At 37.5% G+C, this 20,025-nt stretch overlaps 1 protein-coding gene, 1 long non-coding RNA gene and 1 pseudogene across 2 annotated transcripts; 1 reads left to right on the top strand and 2 right to left on the bottom strand.

Moving 5' to 3' along the window:
* The window catches only part of LOC137975897 (ATP-dependent DNA helicase RecQ-like), a 404,352-nt pseudogene that overhangs the window by 375,164 nt on the left and 9,163 nt on the right, over positions 1–20,025 (top strand).
* On the bottom strand, positions 2,378–8,307 carry LOC137975465 (uncharacterized). The gene is made up of 5 exons (XM_068822590.1): positions 8,160–8,307; positions 7,898–8,038; positions 6,832–6,893; positions 3,801–6,129; positions 2,378–3,205 (listed from the first exon to the last, which is right to left on the bottom strand). Exons 1-5 carry the CDS (start codon positions 8,305–8,307, stop codon positions 2,898–2,900), a joined length of 2,988 nt encoding a protein of 995 aa, XP_068678691.1. The 3' UTR covers positions 2,378–2,897.
* Positions 17,605–19,330, bottom strand: LOC137975899 (uncharacterized). Its single transcript, XR_011117655.1, has 3 exons — positions 19,215–19,330; positions 18,295–18,358; positions 17,605–17,839 (listed from the first exon to the last, which is right to left on the bottom strand). It is a non-coding gene; the product is annotated as an uncharacterized lncRNA (long non-coding RNA).

Raw genomic sequence — 20,025 nt, 5'->3', positions numbered from 1 at the left:
CAGTCGGAAAGTGAGTGGCATTTGTTGGGTGTTTTTTTTTCTTTTTCCGTGTCGATAAAAGTCTTCCCTGTCACTCCCCTGCTAAGTGGTGTCTTTTTGCATAGAACCTTCTGCTCGTATTTTCTTAGGATAGAGAGGGAAGTGGAAATGCGTAGATTTCTCTGGTGGACACAGTAGAATGATTAACTTAACCTGCAATGGCGTCGAAAGTTATGTAACGCGAATGGCGTTTTAGTGGATCTTTAAACAAAATATACCCTTATGGAGCTCAATAATGGAAAGTCAGTTGGATAAACTAGGCAGGTGGTGAAAAACCAACACCAGGAATCTCAAAAGCGACGAGTAATGGACTTCGACAACAATCTATCGCCTGTCGAGCCGAAATCAAAGTGAGCTGTATTTCTAAAATAATGTTTTACCAAGTGTGCTGTTATGTACAACACTGAAACCGAAATGGAAAATTCTCTGATAACTTATGAGTTCAACAAAGACAGAGAACGAATCGAACACCTTACGTGGATCTGTGATCAACTCGTCACAGTCTTCAGGTAAAAAAAATAATTGGAAATGTGACAGCCAAGAATTATTTGAAAGAAAGCTTGTCGTGTATTTTGTGCTTCATTATTCAATGAAAAGGTTCTCCATGTAAACAGTTTGACCCTGAAATTTAGTTTGTTGCAATATTGCGCATATTTGACACGACTGAGTTTCTTCTCTTCCCGCACGTAATGAAATAGAAGGGGTTTTTGCCTCTAATAGCAAATATGTTGTTTGTTTCAAAAAATTGTTCCCTGGAAAATGTGGCCTTTATGAATTGATTATGTTTTATGATATGCGAGCTTAACTGGATAGCTTTTATGCAATAGTAAAGCATTTTCTTGTCAAAATGAGGTTAGCGTCTTTCTGGTGTGTTAACTGAATTAAATCGTGAGTTTGTATTTGCCGTCTGCCGCGTAACCTTGATTTCCACTCTCAAAATTACCTTCAGAACCTACTTTTTGCATAGAATAAGCTCTTAGAATGATGTTCTTGTTTTGCATAAAGCAAGCCAACAAAATCTGTACCTTGCTGACTTTGCATTTGTTAGCGTTAATAGTATTTTCGGTCCGATGCTTCTGTTTTATTAGGGGTATATTGTTTTGGTCTCCCATCCAGATACTAATCCCGTCGAACAGCGTTAACTTCAGTGAACTTTGGTATTACAAAGCTGTCAGATGCTCAGAGGGCACGCTTAAACTTGTGGTGAAAAGAAGTTGTGAGGGAACTTGAAAATTATCAACATGTCAGCCCAGAAGCCAATGTTTCTCGCTTCTCTTTTATTTGTTATTCTTCAGAGACTGGAATGCTGTAGTTCAATACCACACAATTCTAATTTTCTGTAACGTACCACAGGCAACCCAGTGTATGCTTCACGGAAGCATCTCCTTGCATTATAATGTAGCATTCATATTTTAATGATATGGAAATACCTGGAACAAAAAAGTTCCATTCCCAAGGGGTCTGAATTGGGTACAACATTGAGTTAGCTGACTAGGTCAATAGACCACTTCGGAAAATACCATAATATTCTTTGTTTGTCCCCCCAAATTTTGCATAAGCATTGTTTCCACTTTCTCTTGGGACTTACAATGGTCCCAAGAGAAAACAAAAACAATGCTTATTCAAAATTTGGGGGTCAAACAAAGAGTATTATTGTATTTTCCGAAGTGGCCTATAGAGGCCACAATTCTCAAAATTGACATGACAAATCAAAGTCGTTGTTCCGGTCGCATGAAATTTCATGGTCATTTTCTAACTTAAAAACCTTTTTCATTTTTTGGGATAAAAAGGTTCTTTTGTAAGCCTAGGAGGTTCTTATATGCAGGGGTTTGCTGTATTGTGGGTTCAGTTGTGTCACCATGACTACCCCATTTGTATATTTACCAGGTAACAATTAAGGCGGAAATAGCCGCTTATAACCATAAACGATTTTCTTTCTTAATCCCAGCCTGCCCAATCAATGAAAATCAATATTAAGAGGAAGATTAAAGTGACTTGACTATGGACTTTCGTCGATTTTTATCGATCATAAATAATTGGCTGCCAATTACAATTGATCAATAGATATCAATAGCAATTAAGAGATCTTCAATTGTGACTATCGATTTTCAGCCATTAATAAGACAAATTTATATAAATCGATTGATGATTATCGATTATATCGATTTTATAGTGTAGTAATCGATGACTTATTATCATTGGTTGGGTATGCCAGGCTTAATATATATCTTGCAATAACCGGTTCTTGATAACAAAGAAATCTAGTGTTATGCAATGGTTAATGCAGTATTGTATAACAGAACAGTCAAAGATGCTCTGCTAAATAGGTCTTATGAAGCAAAATATTTCTACAGTATGAACAACATTAGCAAAAAAAAAGCTAACTAAAAACCAGAAAAAAATCTGGCAATCATTGGGTATCTATTGTCACTGACAATTTAAAATCCAGTGGAGTACTTCACAGCTAAGGTTATGGGCAAGGAGAAGGGGAAGGGGAAAGATAATAAAAATAATAAGGTATAATGAGAACCATTTTAGGATGCCCAGCAGCCTACCAAAAACATTAACAAAAACATGCAATAATTGTAAAGCCTATTTGGATGTTAAGACAATTTTTTCTTATTTTATACTTTCACCTTTAGTTTTTGCAAATGAGTGATACATATAATTACAGTATATCTAAAGAATTATTTGTGGATTACTTTCTGTTGAGCTCTAGTATTTCACAAGTAATGAAAATAAAACCCACGTATATGGCATTTGTGAAAGTCTTCAAATTGCATGAGTGCAACCAAGATTTCTTTGAAAACCCTTGGGATTTAATGAAGAAAATACAAAGGCATTACTAACCAAATCCTTCACAAGTGTGACTTAACATTAAGAGGAACTACTACAACAATGTTTTCTTTACCATTAGGAGTTCTTAAGTTATAATTTAACTCAGCTACAACACAAACACTATCAATTCTTGAGACAGGAATGAAAGCTGCCACTGATTCAGCTTCAAATGAGGGCAGACACACTTGAATTGGTAAACCAAAATAAAACCTTGCATGTGGATGAACTTTATACCAGTGAACACAAGCAAAGGTGTATGGGAGGTCCAAAGTTGCACCATTAGAGGACTGGACAGTCACAGTGTGTTTGAAGAAGTATTGTATAATCCCTGCAAAAGAAAGAAAAAATATTGGTATGGTAGGTACATTATTTTGATAAGAACTAATAGGCTACACTGTATCATTTTCTAGTTTGGTTTCCCTTACAAATCACTTTTGTGCCAATGAATTACATGTATTTATAACAGTTCTAAAAAAGAGAAATGAGCCTGTCTACCTGGGCTTTCAAAACTGTATTTTTTCACAATTAATATGACTTAAATTTACTGATGTGATAGTACTGTCAATAATGGTCACAAACCTGCAAGTTTATGACTTTGTTACTTCAACAGTGAAAAAAAAAAACCTATTTAGAATATATTATAATGACACTGTTCGTGCATTTCTTCACCTTTAATCAAAAGTAAACTACACTGTAACAATATTCCCAATCCAAAGGTTCAAAAGAAAATAAACTAGACAATATAAAAGTAAACGTAAAATCAAAACAAACAAAAAGAACATGCACTTTGATATGATAAAGGTTCAAGAATAAAAGAAATAATTCAGAAACCTTCTTTGATAGGTTTTCAATCATACTTTTATTGTACAAAGCATGCAAGACTAGAGAGCAGTATAATACCTTCACTTATCACAGAAACCCACCTGGCCTTAGATCTTCTGAAGTTGTGTCTAATCCACTGGAACCATACCATCGAGCCATTATACAAGCAGATCGTTCACTTCGTGAATACCGGGAGTCAAGTTTCTGATCGTACAGCTGCAGCTGAGAGAACTGGCAACACAATTTGGGAACATAAACAATACAATCTTCTTTATGCAGAAAAGTGTACATTTTTGTCAAGGATTCAACTTCATTATCACTCATGTAAATTTCCTTGACTGGAGACGACACTCGAATGAAATGGTTGTCAAGGAAAGACAAATGAAAAAGGTCTGTTCCAGTACTAGCTTTAAGCTGGATACTCTTTCTGTACTCATCTGGCGTCATTGCCTTCTTCTTTGTCATTGCCAATGAGCCGCTGTCTACAGACACTAACATCTCTTTAAATCCAACAAACTCAATTGGCCAAGACATGTTCCTTACTTGCTGCCGCTCAATAAATTTTCTCATAAGTTGCACTTCAATCTGGTGGTTGTTGACATGCATAACACCCAAAATGCCATTGTAACGTTCAAACGAAAAACACCAGAAGCCATAGACAGGACCAAAGTCAAGAATGCATTCACATAAATGGCAATGAAGATGCACGTTTGGCGTCACAACAGATGTACCATACAAGTCTTCAACAGTTCTGCAAAACTTGACGAGGAGCTCATCTGCAAGTTTTACTTCAGAAGTGTTGATAACTGTTGAACACAGTATGTGACAAGCCTTCACAAATAATTTCCAGCATTGGAGATGTCTATCTGGTAAAACGCCCTTTAGAGCAAAGGTTGAAAATACCAATGCCCAGTTCTTAAACTGGTCAGCAGTAAAGCCTTTAAAGCTGGATGCAATCTTTGATGGAATTCTTCCAATACTAGAAGGAACTTTGAGCTTGTTTACTCGCTTTTGAAGCACTTTAAAGTCTTTTTCATCCAGCAAGTTTAACTCTTTCCACACCTTAAGCATTTTTCTTGTTGTGCCCAGCATCAAGTTGTGCATAGGATCAATGACAACAAAAGAAATAAAATCAAAATATGGAAGGTAAATCAAGGATGAGAATCGCACACCATAGGCACTCTCCTTTGTGTCACGTCCTTTCTTTGATGTTACTGTGTTTCGTACCCTCCATACATGCTCTCTATGCTCAGTGTTAGTACGCAAATTCCAGCTATCTCGATCGAATCCTGAGAAATCTTGTTTCTCTCCAAATGATCTTCTATGAAACTCCTTGGTACACTTGTTGCAACCTTTTCTTGCAGAGAATCCTAAGAAACCACAAAGTTTGCGAGATGCAGGAATGTCACAGCTGACACAAAGTACAGCTAGCTGACAAAATTTGGGTCCAGTTGAGGGGCAATCCAACCAAACGCCATCCCAGAAGTCCAATAGCTCATTCACCAGAGGGTCCAAAAATGGATTCACATCTCTGCTTGGTTCCTGTGGGCCAGGAATAATCCCTACAACTGCAATGTTTTCTTCTTTATTTCTTTCCTGTGGTGGCAAGTTCAGAAAACTTAAATAAATCACCCCAACACTGTATACAGAATCCTTGTATGGCTGAAACCAATCAAGATTCAACATACATCCGAAAGTGTTAGGGGCATCAAAGAAAGGCTCTCCTTTTCCATTCTTGAAATTTTTCCAGACCCTTCCATCATACACATCTCCAAGAAGGTTGATATCCCGAGGGTGCTTTTTATACTGCTCACATTTATCAGCAAATCCAGGCCGTTTAAGGAATTCTTGAAGGGTTTTCTTCACTGAACGGTAGCAGAAAACCCTCTTTGCTTTTAAAGTCAGCTCTCCATGTTTTGAACGTGTAGTTTTAAATAGAGATGCTCCACATGGTTTTCTCTGAGCTCTTTGTGGATGGCGTGGAAACTCTACAAAACTGCAACGCTCACCCTTCTTTCTTCCATTTACCAGAGTACGTACACATTCCTCAGGTTTGTAACATGAACTGCACTTTGGACAAACAATGAACTTTTCAAAGTCATCCCTATTTACTCCTAAAAAGTTCCTTACCATATACAGTGACTTAGGCAGCAGGTCTGATATTAGTTTGAGTTTACTACAATGAAGCAACCTTGAGAAAAGTTCCAGCAGCCTTTTCAAAAAACAAAACAAAGTGCTCACTGCAGCATCTGGTAAGTTATGCATGATTTTCCAAGTCATAATGAAAATAATTACAAGTTTGATGAGTGAAGTGCTCAATAAAGATGATTTCTTGGATAGCACAGACTCATTCTCATTAGCAGCATTATCCTCATCAGATGACGTCATCAGGTTTTCAAACTGCAATTCTGCCTCATCATCAGTTTCTTCCTGGGACAAATGTTCAATAAAAGATGTTCAATAACTAAACTAGAAACTAAAAAATGCATAATTTATGACCCAAATATTTTGCTGTCCTTAATTAATATTTAACTTGGGCCAGGGTCTGAAATTAATTTTCTTCTTTAAAAGAAACCAAATGGTGACTAACCAAACAATTTTAGGTTGCCAGACTAATTTTGGTTGACAAATTTTACCCTTGTTTTATTTTTTTCATCCACATTCAAATAGCAACGGATCTTGACAAAAATAATTATTATGAGCGTGACTTCAGTCACGTTAGACACCATTTTTTTCTTCTACACTGTACACTATGTTTTTATCCAAACCAGCTATACTTCTATTGAGGTAAGTTCGAATCATTCTCAATTCATACTGTAGCTTCCATAATACATACAAGGGCATACACTGTACATATATTCTCCACATACAAATTTTGTGACTGGTTTTGCATTGACTTGATGAGTTAAAAGGAAATGCACTCAAGTCAAACATCAGCAGCCAATCACAATAATTTACATAGTAAATTAAAGCTATACTTAAAGCCAAACTGTAACCAGAGCTAAAAATCAAAAGGGAAAAATTGACTTTGGATGTATCAACTATTGCAGCTGTGCAAGAACCATCAATATATGAAACATCCTTCTTTAAAATCAATCAATAAAGAAATAAGTAAATGTAAGGTTGACTTACATAAAAGTCTTCCACACTGTCTGTTGACTCGGCAGCAGAATTACAATCATCCACTGACACATCTAACATAAAAATTAATAAATAGGACATAAATTCTCATATTCTAGTGAAATAATTTTGAGTGAACAAGAGGGACCAAATGTTTTGATTCCGGAGTCGCCATCTCACATGCACTCAACCTTCCGTTATTACTAGCAAAAAATTATTATAAGCACTTATACATACACCGCAGATAATAATTTTATTCAGATATTAAAGCTTTGACAATCAATGAAACTCAGATGACAATCAATGCTCACCCATATCAAAGAATACAATGATGTTGATAATTGGTGAATAATTTAATTTGTTATTTTTTGTGATTTCGATGGTCATTGATTATTGAACGCCATCCTCAATTGATTAAATCATTCAAAGAATAAAATCGATTCTGCAATTGATTGCGACTTTAAGTCCATCAAATTGTTTCACTGCTTTCAGTTTTTATAATTTCAACAAGTAGCAGTGGCACTTCCAAGACTTTTCAGTTTGGGGGTGCAGAGATGGCGCAGTGGTGAGAGCACTCGTCTCCCACCAATGTGGCCCTGGTTCCATTCCTAGAGTCATGCGTTTAGTTTGTTGGTTCTCTACTCTGCACCAAGAGGTTTTCTCCGGGTACTCTCGTTTCCCCTCTCTCCCCCCCCCCCCCCAAAAAAAAGGAACAAAAAATTAATTTCAGTTTATGGTATCCTCAATTAGTGCTCCAGCACTAAAACAACTAGACACCTAAAGTTCCTTTCCTTTGCTTTCCAGAGACAGTAACTTTCTTGTATGTTTTTGTTTACCAGGTTTATACAATGTATCAGGCAAAATTAATGAATGAAACCAATACATGCAATCGAAAAGATGAATATAAATAATTTTAATCTTTTTCCATCAGTCTGACTAGTGAAAACCCTCAGCTGCAGTACCAAAATATACTCTCTACATGGTAATTCTAATTACTTTCATTGTCTACCTGCATGATAATTCATGTATACTTAGAAAGCAGAAAACTCAAGCTTATATATGCTGATGAAAAGCTTACCGAGGTCTTCTGGATTTTCAGTGGAAAGCCCAGCAAATTTTGCAGGGGATTCAGGGTATTCATCACTTGAATAGTGAAATTCCAGGTCACTTGAATCAGAATGGAAATCGAAATCTTGCCTTTGCAATACATTGGGTGTATCTATAAGCGAAAAATAAGCTTAATGTTAAATCTGGTTAAATACAGCCGCAGCTTTTATAGATGGGAGAGCAGATCAAACACAAACAACACTTTGTTGATCAATATAAGACATGCGCTTTACCTGTTATCACTGTTGTCTTCCTTCGTTTGTGTGCATTGTAAGTCCGGATTGAGACTAAACGATCACAATGTTCGCACAATCGCTTTTTCGTTGTCGAACTATGTGCACTTTTATCATTCGCGGGAGACTTGTTACATGTAGGAGCCATTAATCACTTTTCTAAGTTACACTGTAGATGACATCGAGAAGAAAAGTTGGAATAAACAGAGGTAGGGAGGCCTGGCTACATAGCTGAAGCGGCAGCTTTGAATGATGGGCTTGTGGCGGGAAATCAATGGTATTACGGATTTATCACGAAACCGTATTTTTCAGTTAAGCGTGCTGCTATCGTAGTCTTGTTTGATTTCGCAAACATTTCTCAAACTTTCAGCTCGTTAAACCGCGGTAGAGCTAGCAATTTTTATTCAGCGCCTTCAACTCCGACCTGTTCGAGCAGTTCGAGTTCGAGAGCAAGTTCTGTTAACAACAGATTGAATCGATCTTCGTCAAGTTCTGCTAACCGGTCTAGCGACTCTACTCCATTATCCTCACGAGAGAACCGGGAAACGATGCAACAAGTAATCGCTGGTCTTGCAGCCTGCCAAAGAACCGTAGAGGAACTTCTACAGTCCGTGAAAAGTTCAAACGAGCGGATCGAAAAGCTGACAGACAAAGTAAATGCCCTTGACGACAAAGTGAAGACTTTATCACGCACCGATCTGGAAGACGCTGATGAGTCTAGCAGTGGTAATGGACGCGCAAAAAAGAGAAAGAGGCCTAAATCATCTCTTGTCGTTCAAGTAAGTATACTTGTTATCGTAATGAATGGCTCGAAACACCGGAAACCGGTGTTGGGTCACGCTGCACGCAATCAGTCTCATTGATTCCAACTTAGATCGTTCCAACTTAAAATGAAAGGTTTACCGCTAAGCCGACATGATCGCGTCGTTGAGTAAAAATGGTAAATGATTACATTTTCAAGGCTTTAGGGCTAAAATCTGTTTTAGATCTTAAAACGTAAGTTAAAAATTCAAATCTGTGATCCTTTGGCGTTGTTACCCAGGTGAGAAATTTTTTTTGATTAAAAATGAAGCTGACACTTTTGTTATGGAAGCACAGCCTAAATCTTGGTTTCCATAAGATCGCAAACGATCGCGGATTGCAGATCTCAAAAGATTGCAAAGAAGGTTTTCATATGATCGCAAACAATCGCAAAGCAAAGTTTTTATTGCACATTTTAGTCGGAGGAAATATAGAGAGCTTAGGCGCGCGATGATGGCAACCGGAAGTCAACTGTTTTGCTGTTTAACTTGTCTTCACACCACCTCATTTCTATTGTTAAGTATTTTTTGACTAGTAGAGACGATTAGTTTGAGAACGTGGGAGAGACCACTGACCAGGCATGCGAAACGTTCACTTCCTGTTTCTGTACGTTTTATGTTAGAGCAGCGCCAAACGGTCGCGGAAGCTTTTGTTTCTAGAAAACGTGACTGTGATTGCCGCATCTCATGGGATGCGTTTCTACAGTTGAGCCCAAGTCTTAAAAGTCTGGCTTTCGGGTCAACACAAGAAGTTCTTATCGAAGGTCATTGTGATTTCTTGCTTCTTGGCTGTTTCTTTCGTTTTTTTCGAGTAATGGTATATGGATGTGTTAAAGTTTCGTCACACTTTCAAGGTGTCAGTTTTTTTTTATAACGTTCTTGTTTTGCCAGTATTTATGCTATGACAATGACATAAACATCATTTTGATGCTTCTTGGATGTAGTTTTGAATTAAAAAAGTGTTCTTTTTTTTGAACCTTAATTTTTTCTACATTAGGTTCTCAAACCAAACGCAGGTAGTCCTATTCTAACAATGATTATTCTGATTTTTTCAAGCTATCGATTTTGAGGTAAATTATTTTCAACCAGCGGTGTCTGCGATTTTCTATATATTGCGGTTTTCCTTTGTTATTTTCCATCATTGTTGTCGCCCTCCGATAATTCGTTTTCTCTAAAAACTCCGAGTGTCGACATTGTTCTCAACCTGTTGAAAAAGTCGATGAAAAGAAAACCACTGAACTTGACAAGATCCCTAGTAAGTTATTAAAAATGGCAGCTAGTATTGTTGCACCCTCACTAACAGACATACTCACAAAATCAATCCTCACGGGAATCTATCCAACTGAATGGAAATTGGCTACGGTGACATTGATCTTTACAAAAGGCTTAAAATCAGACCTAGATAATTATCGCCTGATCTCCGTTATCCCGATAGCCTCAAAAGTGCTTGGAAAACTTGTCTATGACCAACTTTATCATTACCTAAAATGATAATAAACTGCTATCAACTTACCAGTCAGGGTTGCGTTCCTTACATAGAACCCTCAAAGCTTTGCTTGTGAGCCGACAAATAGCGGGTATGTTAACATCGACAATGGCTTCCTGAATGGAGTCGTTTTCATTGACCTTAAAAAGGTATTCGACACCATCGACCATGAAATCATTTTCCGCATGATTTCATACTTTGGGGCCGACCAGGCAACTATCATTTGGTTTCAATTGCGCCTACACAATCGGACCCAAAGATGTAATGTAAATGGAAGATTGTCATCTCCTCGCATTATTACTTGTGGGGTTCCGCAAGGCAGCATATTAAGTCCCTTCCTTTTTTTAATGTATATTAACGATCTTCCTAAGTGCCTCCGCGAGGCTTCCCTGAGAATGTTCGCTGACGATACCAATATAACCCTAACTGCAAAAACTCTCTAGCAATAACTCCTGAACTTATCAAACCTGTGACGAGACCTTAAAAAAATAACAACCTCAAATGTACGCAACTATTGAGGGCTGCTTTCCATTCAACGACCGTAGTTTGTCTTCTGAGAAAAACGTAAATTCTGGATAGGAACTTATTAATAATTTTCTCGCATTTCGCGCGCTAAATCTCTTACTCTTCTGACTTCTATATATCTGGTCGAATGTTGACTCGCAAGCCTCGTTTCTGCGAGCTCTGAAACGAACACTACTGCAATGAAGGCTGAACTGTAAAAACAGCCATATTAAGCCTATGAAAGTAAATATGCGTTTGTTTTGCATTTGCATTGCTTCGTTCTGAGTGACTGGCCAGCAAAATTAGCGCAACTTCCTCAACGATCCGCGATTGTCTGCGATCATATGAAAAACGAGTCTTAACTGAACCAAGTCTACTTTACAAACGTAGTTTACGGAGCCAAAGTTAATAGAGTAAGGATAACAGACGCTTTTCCATGAATTAATTTTGCCTCGTTATCAGTTTACAACATTTTTCTCAGTTTCACAGCTTGTATTTGGTCGTCTGTTTTTAGGAGGAAGTTCATAAGCTGCACAACAGCAGAGGTACCACCAAGCAGTACAGAGGAAAGGAAGTGTGAGTAATTCTTTTAAAAACTTGAACCATTGTTCAATCGGCAGGTAATTTTTTAAGTAGCTTACGTTCATACTATATTTCAACATAACGTTCTCATCACTCTCCGTATTCTTATTCCGGAATAGGGTCAATCGAACGCACCCTTAGGGCCGATTTACACGGCACGATTTTTGTCGCCTGCGACAAGCTCACGACGGGCCTACATGTACGACATGACTTACAATTGCCGCAGCGTTTTAAAACATGTTTTAAAATGCTACAACATTTTACCTGACGTACACAACAATTGTAAGTCATGTCGCGGGCCTGTCGTAAGCCGTTGTCGCATGCGACAAAAATCGTACCGTGTAAATCGGCCCTTAGGTTACTCTCGACTCTTGTACGTTTTCGGGTACCGGCATCAACTCTTCTGTTTTCCCGCCAAGTAATCGACTCTTGCGCGCTGTCGGTTAATTTAATGTCATTTGGCCAAGCGTTTTTGTTCTTTGAGCAGTAATTTAAAAAAATTCCAACCAAATAACCTGCACAGTTAGAAAGAAATCCTTGCATAGGTGCGTTATAATCTTCTCTCAATCATCACAACTTGATTACGCACTCTGAATTTCCAGCTCATTCAATAGTTTTACAGTATGTAACAGGCACTACATGAAATGAAATATAAATTAATGGGAAAGGGGTAAGAAAAATAGGTTTCCTCGATTGTCTCCCCAAAATAAAAATTGTCAATATTTTGTTTCGTACGGAAACATTTCCTACGCCGCTGGTACTGTACTGCAGACAATATAATACTTTTTTCACCATTGTAGGGTCAGCAGTGTTCACAACAAAAAGGTCACTCAGCTTATTGTAGAAGAGCTTTGTCGCCAACCGGGAAGAGGATTTGCCAGAGCTGTTGTTGAAAGTAGGTAACAATGCAGCATACAGTACAGCAAGTCTGCAAAGTTCAATCACTATTGTAAACTTGAAAAAAATGACACCTACTTGGACTAACAAATTCCTTGTTTCTTTGCAGAAACAGCCAAAAAGTACCATGAACACATCCGCAGAAGTGCCTTGGGAAAAATTACTGACGAGTTTAGAATGAAGAAGAGAATAAACCTTAGAAAAGAGAGGGTAAGCGATATTTTTACATCTGTCCGCGCACGAAAAGAACTCTACAAAGTTACCCATTCCGTCTGCCCATGACGTAACTATTACTTTATCCTACACATTAGGGCACATGCTGTCAAGTTCAAACATGACATTTATTTGCGGTTTTTTTTATAGTGCATTTTTTTGTTTCGTTTGAAAAGCTTTCCTCTTTCCTGTGAAACATATCAATACTCCTTTTCTTACGGTACATGTATATACGTATATTTATCCAAACCGTCTTAACATCCTTCTATAACTAAGTCATCTTAGTCAATCCGTACTAAAGACAAGCTTTCCTTTTTTGCCATAGAAATACGAAAGGAGAAAGTGCCAGGTAAAGGATGAAAAGGAGGCCCACGCCTTTTCAAAATTGACGAAAGAACACATGTCTACGGACGATGCTGCTAACAGTAGTGAAGGTGAAGAGGGATGGGTTTCAAGGCCCCCTAGTTACAGAAGTCAATTGCTGACTCACTTTCTAAACAAGTAAGTAATACTGAAAAATACAATAAAAAGGAAAACGAAAAGTCCTGTATCAACTTAACTATTGAGAAGAATTGCAAACAGTAGAAATAGTAGTAATAGGCCATTCTCACAACACTCGCTGCGCTACGGTTACCTGGCTATCCCAGACAATTTCTACATAGTAAAACGATCAAGCGAAATACAGAAAATGCTTTTTAAAGAATACCAGTAGGCGCAAAACTCTGGAATGAGATGATATATACGTGATTATTTCCAAGGTAATGTCCAAGGGATAACAGCTTTTAATTTAAAAATTTTATTTATTGTTATTCTTTACTTATTGTAAACGTCTTCTGCGTTTAAATATGAATAATTAATATAATTTTCAGCGGTGAATATAAGAATTCGGTGTTATATTCACCGCGCTACCCGATAAGGCTTGACTCTGAGGCCATGAGGGCGAGAAGAATAATTGTTTTATTAAAATCCAACTAGCTGGTCAAAAAAATATCGAGACAAAACATCTTTCGCTAGTTAAAGCTAGACTTTAATCCTTTTCTGCGACCAAAACATTACAAATATGGCCGGCGCTTTCGCTACTGGTGGGCTATAACAAATAGCCTATTAGTAGCTCAACCAATCAGAACGCAGCATTGACAATAGACCACTAGTTGGATTTTACTAATCAGCATTAGTAGATACTAAAACAGTGGATAGCGTTGAACTCGCGCGCTGATTGGCTCGTCAAACTCCGGATATCCTGTGCTATTTACCTGCGAGCAACTCAGGAAAAAATGGCGTCCCGATTTGCATCCGTGACAAGTGAAGAAAACATCCAAATTAATTTTTTGTGGTGTATATTATCTCACTGTTTTGTATATACTAAAACAACTATTCACCCCAGTGCCTAGATTAGCTCTAGCTGCCTGCGGCCCCTTGCTTAAGTTAAGAAAATATAAAGATTGTTGTTGTTGTTGTTTTTGTTAGGCTTCTTAAACAACTTTATTCTGCAGGCTAATTTCGTTATCGTTGCTGTGGTCATATGAACGTATTTCTCTTTTCTTTAGACTCGATAAGAGATACCAAAAAGCTGAGAGCTCAGTAAACAAGCGATGGAAGAGAACAAACGCAAGACAAGGGGAGAAATCGGAAAGAGAGCCTCCAAACGGTACGCCCAAGTGGGCACTTTCCGATGAGTGGAAGGCCCTCCTTGAACAAAGAAAGGAGGAGGCGCAGAGGTATCTAAAATGTTTCATGCACTTGACTACTGAAAACAAAAAAAATAAATAGAAGGACGTCGATATATATCTTATCTAGCCGGCCGGCCGGCCTTCGACGTTCTTTTTCCATAAATCTCTCTTCAAAAACAGGAAAGTGGCACGATTTATTTATCGACTATGGCTTCTATTAGAAATTAATTAAACAAACAATGCACAAAACAACAAAAAAAAAAAAAAAAAGTCGAATTTGATTTGCGCTCTAGTTAACAATTTCAAATAACTTCATTATGTTTCAATGAGTTAAACAACGTCAACTTTCATTGGCAGAAACGATGCAGATTCCGCAGAGGAGGAAGATGACAACATGAGGGAAGAGGAAGCGGAAGATGGCGAAAGTTCAGGAGAGGATACTGAATGGGAAGAGACAGAAAATTAGCCTAGTTTTACTAGGGTTCATTGCACAATTTCACAAAGAGATAGGAAATTAGATTTGTTAATTTTTCATTGTATGATTTCACAAAGACATGGAACGTTAGGCTTGTTGTAATAGGTGCAGTTTGTTTCTTAAAAAAAAAAAGACATTTAGGTTTCTCCTTTTATCATGTTTATAATAAGATTTTGAAATGATGGTAAATTAGGTTGAATACAACATTACAGTTGGATTTCTATATTTCATGATGTTTCTGTGACGAAAGGTGCTATTTGATATAAATAAAGCAAAATATTTCATTCATTTAAAAAACTTGCTTATCTTCTACATTCATAGTTTAGGCAATGCGCTCTTTTCTCTTTTTCTAAGGCCCCGTTCAGATTAGGTGCCCGTTACCAGGAACGGGTACTTGTCTGAACACGCTTTTGTCAGTTCCTGAGCTTTCTCCCCTGCTTCCCTGCGTTTCAGTCATGACAACGGTGGCCGGTGCAAAGTGGACGAAGAAAGAAATAATTGCATTGTTAGAACTGGGGTGTCTGAACAACTTCCAGTTTAGTGCCCGGACAAGGTGTGGTTGAACGGTCATCTAGTCTCAACGGGGCCTAACACCTCTCTCGCTACATCTACACGGCCTTCAACATCCTTTATCCCTCTATTTAGGTCCCAAGATTCCATTTATATTTCGGATTGTGGGAGGTTGGGTAACATTATAATGTCTATATTACATTTGAGAATAAAAAGCAGTGTCCTGAATGCAAGGAGTAAAAACAAAAAAAAGATATGAGTCCGTAACACAGTAGGCGCTCCCAGTATATATCCTTCTTTTCGCAGTATATACTGATATGAACCCTGAACTATAAGGAATCCACCAAAGAGTATTAGAATCCGTATACATACCTGCTATACAATTCCAGTATACCTTATGACTCACACAGTATACATAATGTATACTGACATGTATACTGAAATATAAGGAATTATGCTACATATGTATACGGTCCTGCTATTTTCTTGGCATACCCTGACGTATACTGGTTATTATACAGACCTTGCACATCCTTATACTTACCGTATACCACAATGTATACTGACTGTATACGCCCCAAGTAAGGGTCCGTATACAGCATATTTTACGCAGTGTTAGTTAATTCTATGACCATTCGATCAGTGCTGAAAATGCCTAAAATAGCGTGACCTAGCCCCTTTAATCCATGTGCCATACAAATCATGTTTGTGATGTTGCGGTATTTTGTTGCAGTTGCCAACTGAAATTCTCTGGATCAATTTATTGGCCCGATTTTTCGTATTGGTTACACATAAAGTGTTCTTTATTTTAAGTCAAATCTATTTTGCATATGTATAACGAGATTCGCGGAACGGAAAGGAGCAGTGGTATTTGAAGCCAAAATATTATCTGTGGACTTAAAGATGAAAACAATGAAGTATCTGTCCTTCATTCCGGAAACAAGAGAACTTGCCGACACATCTTTGCCTGTAGAATGTCACACTTCTACTTGTGGGAATCGTCAAGAAACTACAGGCCCGGGTTGCTCGAAGCATGGTTAGCGCTATTAAACCATCGTTAAATATCATGGAAACCTATAGGTTTTGACACCCATAAGATACTTCAAACTTGCAGCTATTTGTATGGTGTTAGGCAACAAGTTTTAATTTACTCATGTCAGGACACTGCATGCATGCAAATCCGAACAACCACAGTGTTGATTTTTACATGTTTCGTGCGCTAGTCCTTACCCGAGTTAGCAACGTTCCTGTATTCATCCATTTTCGTTGATAACCTACGTACTGTACGGAACGCGAGTTTTGTCCGATGTCCTTCTACAATTTAGGGATGTATATTTAATTTAAAGGCTCTCTCAAACCAGTCGACGATGGCAAAAGTATTAATTTTGACAAGGATTGGAGCCATTTATTTCTATTATAAAAATCCTACACTGCACAGTACATGTATATACATGTACACAATATCTCTTGTCAAAACGATAAACAATAAAGCGTAATACCAAAAATAATATTAAAGTTTTTCACAAAGGAACGGTTGATTTGAATTCAGTTAAATTTGAGTCTCGATCGATTGTTCAAATCGAATGTCATTTGAAACACACGCATGTATCAGACAGTCTTTTTACCGCCGTAATTTCGTTCAACACCGTAAGAACTGAAGCCAAAAAGGTAAGTAACAGCAGCCATAGGATAGTTGAGTTTTACACTTAGGCGCATTCTCTGCAAAATTACAGGAAAACTCCATGTATTTGTTGTTTCTGCTCAAATTCAAACCGATACGTACGTGCTAGAGTTGCGTAACAATTCGTTGTAAAGATTTCGTAGTAACTAATAGTGGCGGTTTCATTAAACGCGTTGTCAATGTTTTGAAATGATTTTGAAATGGATTTGGAACGCATTTCGGTTCCGTTGAAAAACATTGTCAACGTTTTAAAACGCAATGGAAATGCTCTTCAACGCATTTTCAACGCGTTGAAAATGCATTACAACGAAAAAACGCTTCAACGCTATTTCCGTTAAGCCTGCTTTTCCCAAATAGGGTCACATTTGACTTTTAGGAAGGGCAGTGCAATATTTACAGTGCCTTTATTCTTTGAGAACGGGGACAGGTTCATGAATTTACAACATTTATTTATAGCTATTGCCTCATAAAGCATCAACAGTACATGTATATACTAATCAGAAGCATATCTGATACTATTCTGTTGCATATAATACCACAATTTAACTAAAGAAAACAATATATTGCCAGCCTCTGTACCATTGACAACACTTGTTTTATTGTATAAAATGCAGATGCTTTCTGCAGTACAACTAATTTACTCAGAATAGATTAACTTAAGGTAAAATCATTACTTTGCACAAAAAAGGTACAAAAAGTTATTGTTGTTATCACCAGGCAAATGAGGCCGGTAGCAGCTCGAAAATGGAATTCCTTGGTCATCAAAAAGCTTTTGCATTTTTGCTTGGTACTGGATTGATTGTCAAGTCCTTTATCTCTGACCGCCACACATCGATTACTAAGTGGATGAGAGAGGAGTGTCCTGGGAAATGCAAAGAGTTAGGAAAGCCAGTTATTGATCACTTCTTCGATTTGTGGCACATCAGCAAAAGTAATCAAATAATATATTCTTTACTTTAGTATGTAGATAACTTGAGTTCCATTTTCACGTTATGGGTACTTTATTTCTATGATTAGCAAGTATAGTTATAAGGCTCTTAGCTTGGTGTTTTTAAACATCTAAGGGGAATTGAAAAGAGTGTAAACAATTTTCAGACACTTGTGTCATAATGTGACTTTTAGCTACAGGTGTATTGTCTGAAGTTATACACTGTAAGGTCTACGGCTTCCCTAATTTGCATACTGTCACATGCTTTCACACATCTCTGGAACTAAAACAGATACTTAAAAATGTGAAACAAAATTCTGTTTGGTACTCCTAAATTGCAAAGGGTCAACATTTTATCATAGCAGGAAAGACATGACATAACACCTCACCTACAGTAAATATTGAATGCTGAACATTTTGCACTTTGTGTTGCAGAGATCCAAAAGGTCCTCTCTAAATTAAGCAAAGAGAAAGGCTGTGAAATAATTGGGAGATGGCGGAAAGCCTGTGTGCGGCACTACTATTGGGAAGTGACCTCCACTCAACCAAAGTTAGGCGAAGTCATACTTGCCAAATTCAAGGCTTTTCTCTCCCATATAATCAACAAACACAAGGATCTCCCCAGCCAGTTGTTTAGCAAATGTGCACATGGCCCAATAACCAGCCCACGTGTATGGTTGACCAATGGTAGGCATATATATACATAAAAGCATTGCTCTTGTTTGCCCAACTGAACTGTCACATTGTTACAGGCCCTAATTCCATTGATTTCTCTTTGTTTAGTTTGACTAATGTACTTCTTACTACTACTAATAATAATATTGTTACATGTAAATGTTATTTCACAGTGAGTGAAAATGGCTCCGACCAAGGTGGCAACATACATACAACAAACAAAACATATCAATCAAAATTAATCTAATACTTTCTACTAGTGTGCGTCCAGTTGCCAAAGTTGGCCTGCATGTATCATTGAGTATCGGCTTTATTTAAAAGGTGGCACATCTTACACCAACAGGTTCCCTTGCATATGAAAAGCTTTGTGAAGCACTAAGCAATGCAAACTTGCTAAAAGGAATTAAGCAGTCATCCCCAAATGCACAGACAAGTGCTCTTGAAGGCTACCATTCTGTGGTCAATCAATTTGCTCCGAAAATGCTGGCATACTCTTATCTGGGAATGCTTTGTAGGTAAGATTTTTCAGGGGATTCTACCTCTGCAACATTTTGGAAGCTACATGTAAACTCATCAGTATGCCTGCATTCTTAGCACGGTCAGTATGTGTGCATTTACGTGTACAAGTGCTTACCTTTAAAATTATCTTGTGAAAAATGTTTTGGTCCAACCGGAAATGGGAGTGTGAAATTTTGAGGTGAACCACATCGATCACATTTTTAAAACACTTAGATAACAGCAATCTAGTTACTGTAAACTCTTTGGCCCATTACTGAACATCCTATTATAAGTTGCATTACATTCATCCAGTTTGTCTTCCTTAGAAGTAATATTATTATTTTTAACCAGAACACCATGTGAGTGCTCAGCAGCTTGATTTTAAGAGGCAATATGGTCCAAGAGACACTTATGGCTAATCTGTTGGACACATCATTTCTTGATTTGTGACTGTTGTGATGCTGTTCAAATGTGCCTTACTTAGAAAACTTAACTAATATACTACAGCTACATGTATATAATGTGACACTTTTATTATCCAGGACGATCCTTGCTGCTATCCACTTTAACTTCAATCCAAAGAGGGAGAGCAAAGCTGATGCCCATGGGAAACCTAAGCTCAAGGTCACGTATCCAAAATTCAAACATGGTGAGGCAACAGTGAGAGAAATGAAAATGGAACCGAACTATGGTAATCTAAAAGTAGCATATATGAGGCTACAAATATTTCAAGTCAAAATAGTACTTTCTTATTAAAAATTGTTAAGTACATGTTTCTTGCATTCTGTTTTTCTTTTCAGATTATGTTGCTGATATCTTTGAAACTCTGATGACCACACCAAGACAAGACTTAAAGGAACCCTCCACTGTTTTTACAAATATCGCTTAAAATGTTCCAAATGTGCTTATTAATAGACCTGATATAAAAAAAATGCCTTACCTGGCGA

Source organism: Montipora foliosa, chromosome 11 (genome assembly GCF_036669935.1).
Source record: "Montipora foliosa isolate CH-2021 chromosome 11, ASM3666993v2, whole genome shotgun sequence".
Classification (NCBI taxonomy): domain Eukaryota; kingdom Metazoa; phylum Cnidaria; class Anthozoa; order Scleractinia; family Acroporidae; genus Montipora; species Montipora foliosa.
The sequence above is the reverse complement of the archived record's forward strand: the minus strand, read 5'-3'. Positions and strand labels throughout refer to the sequence as shown.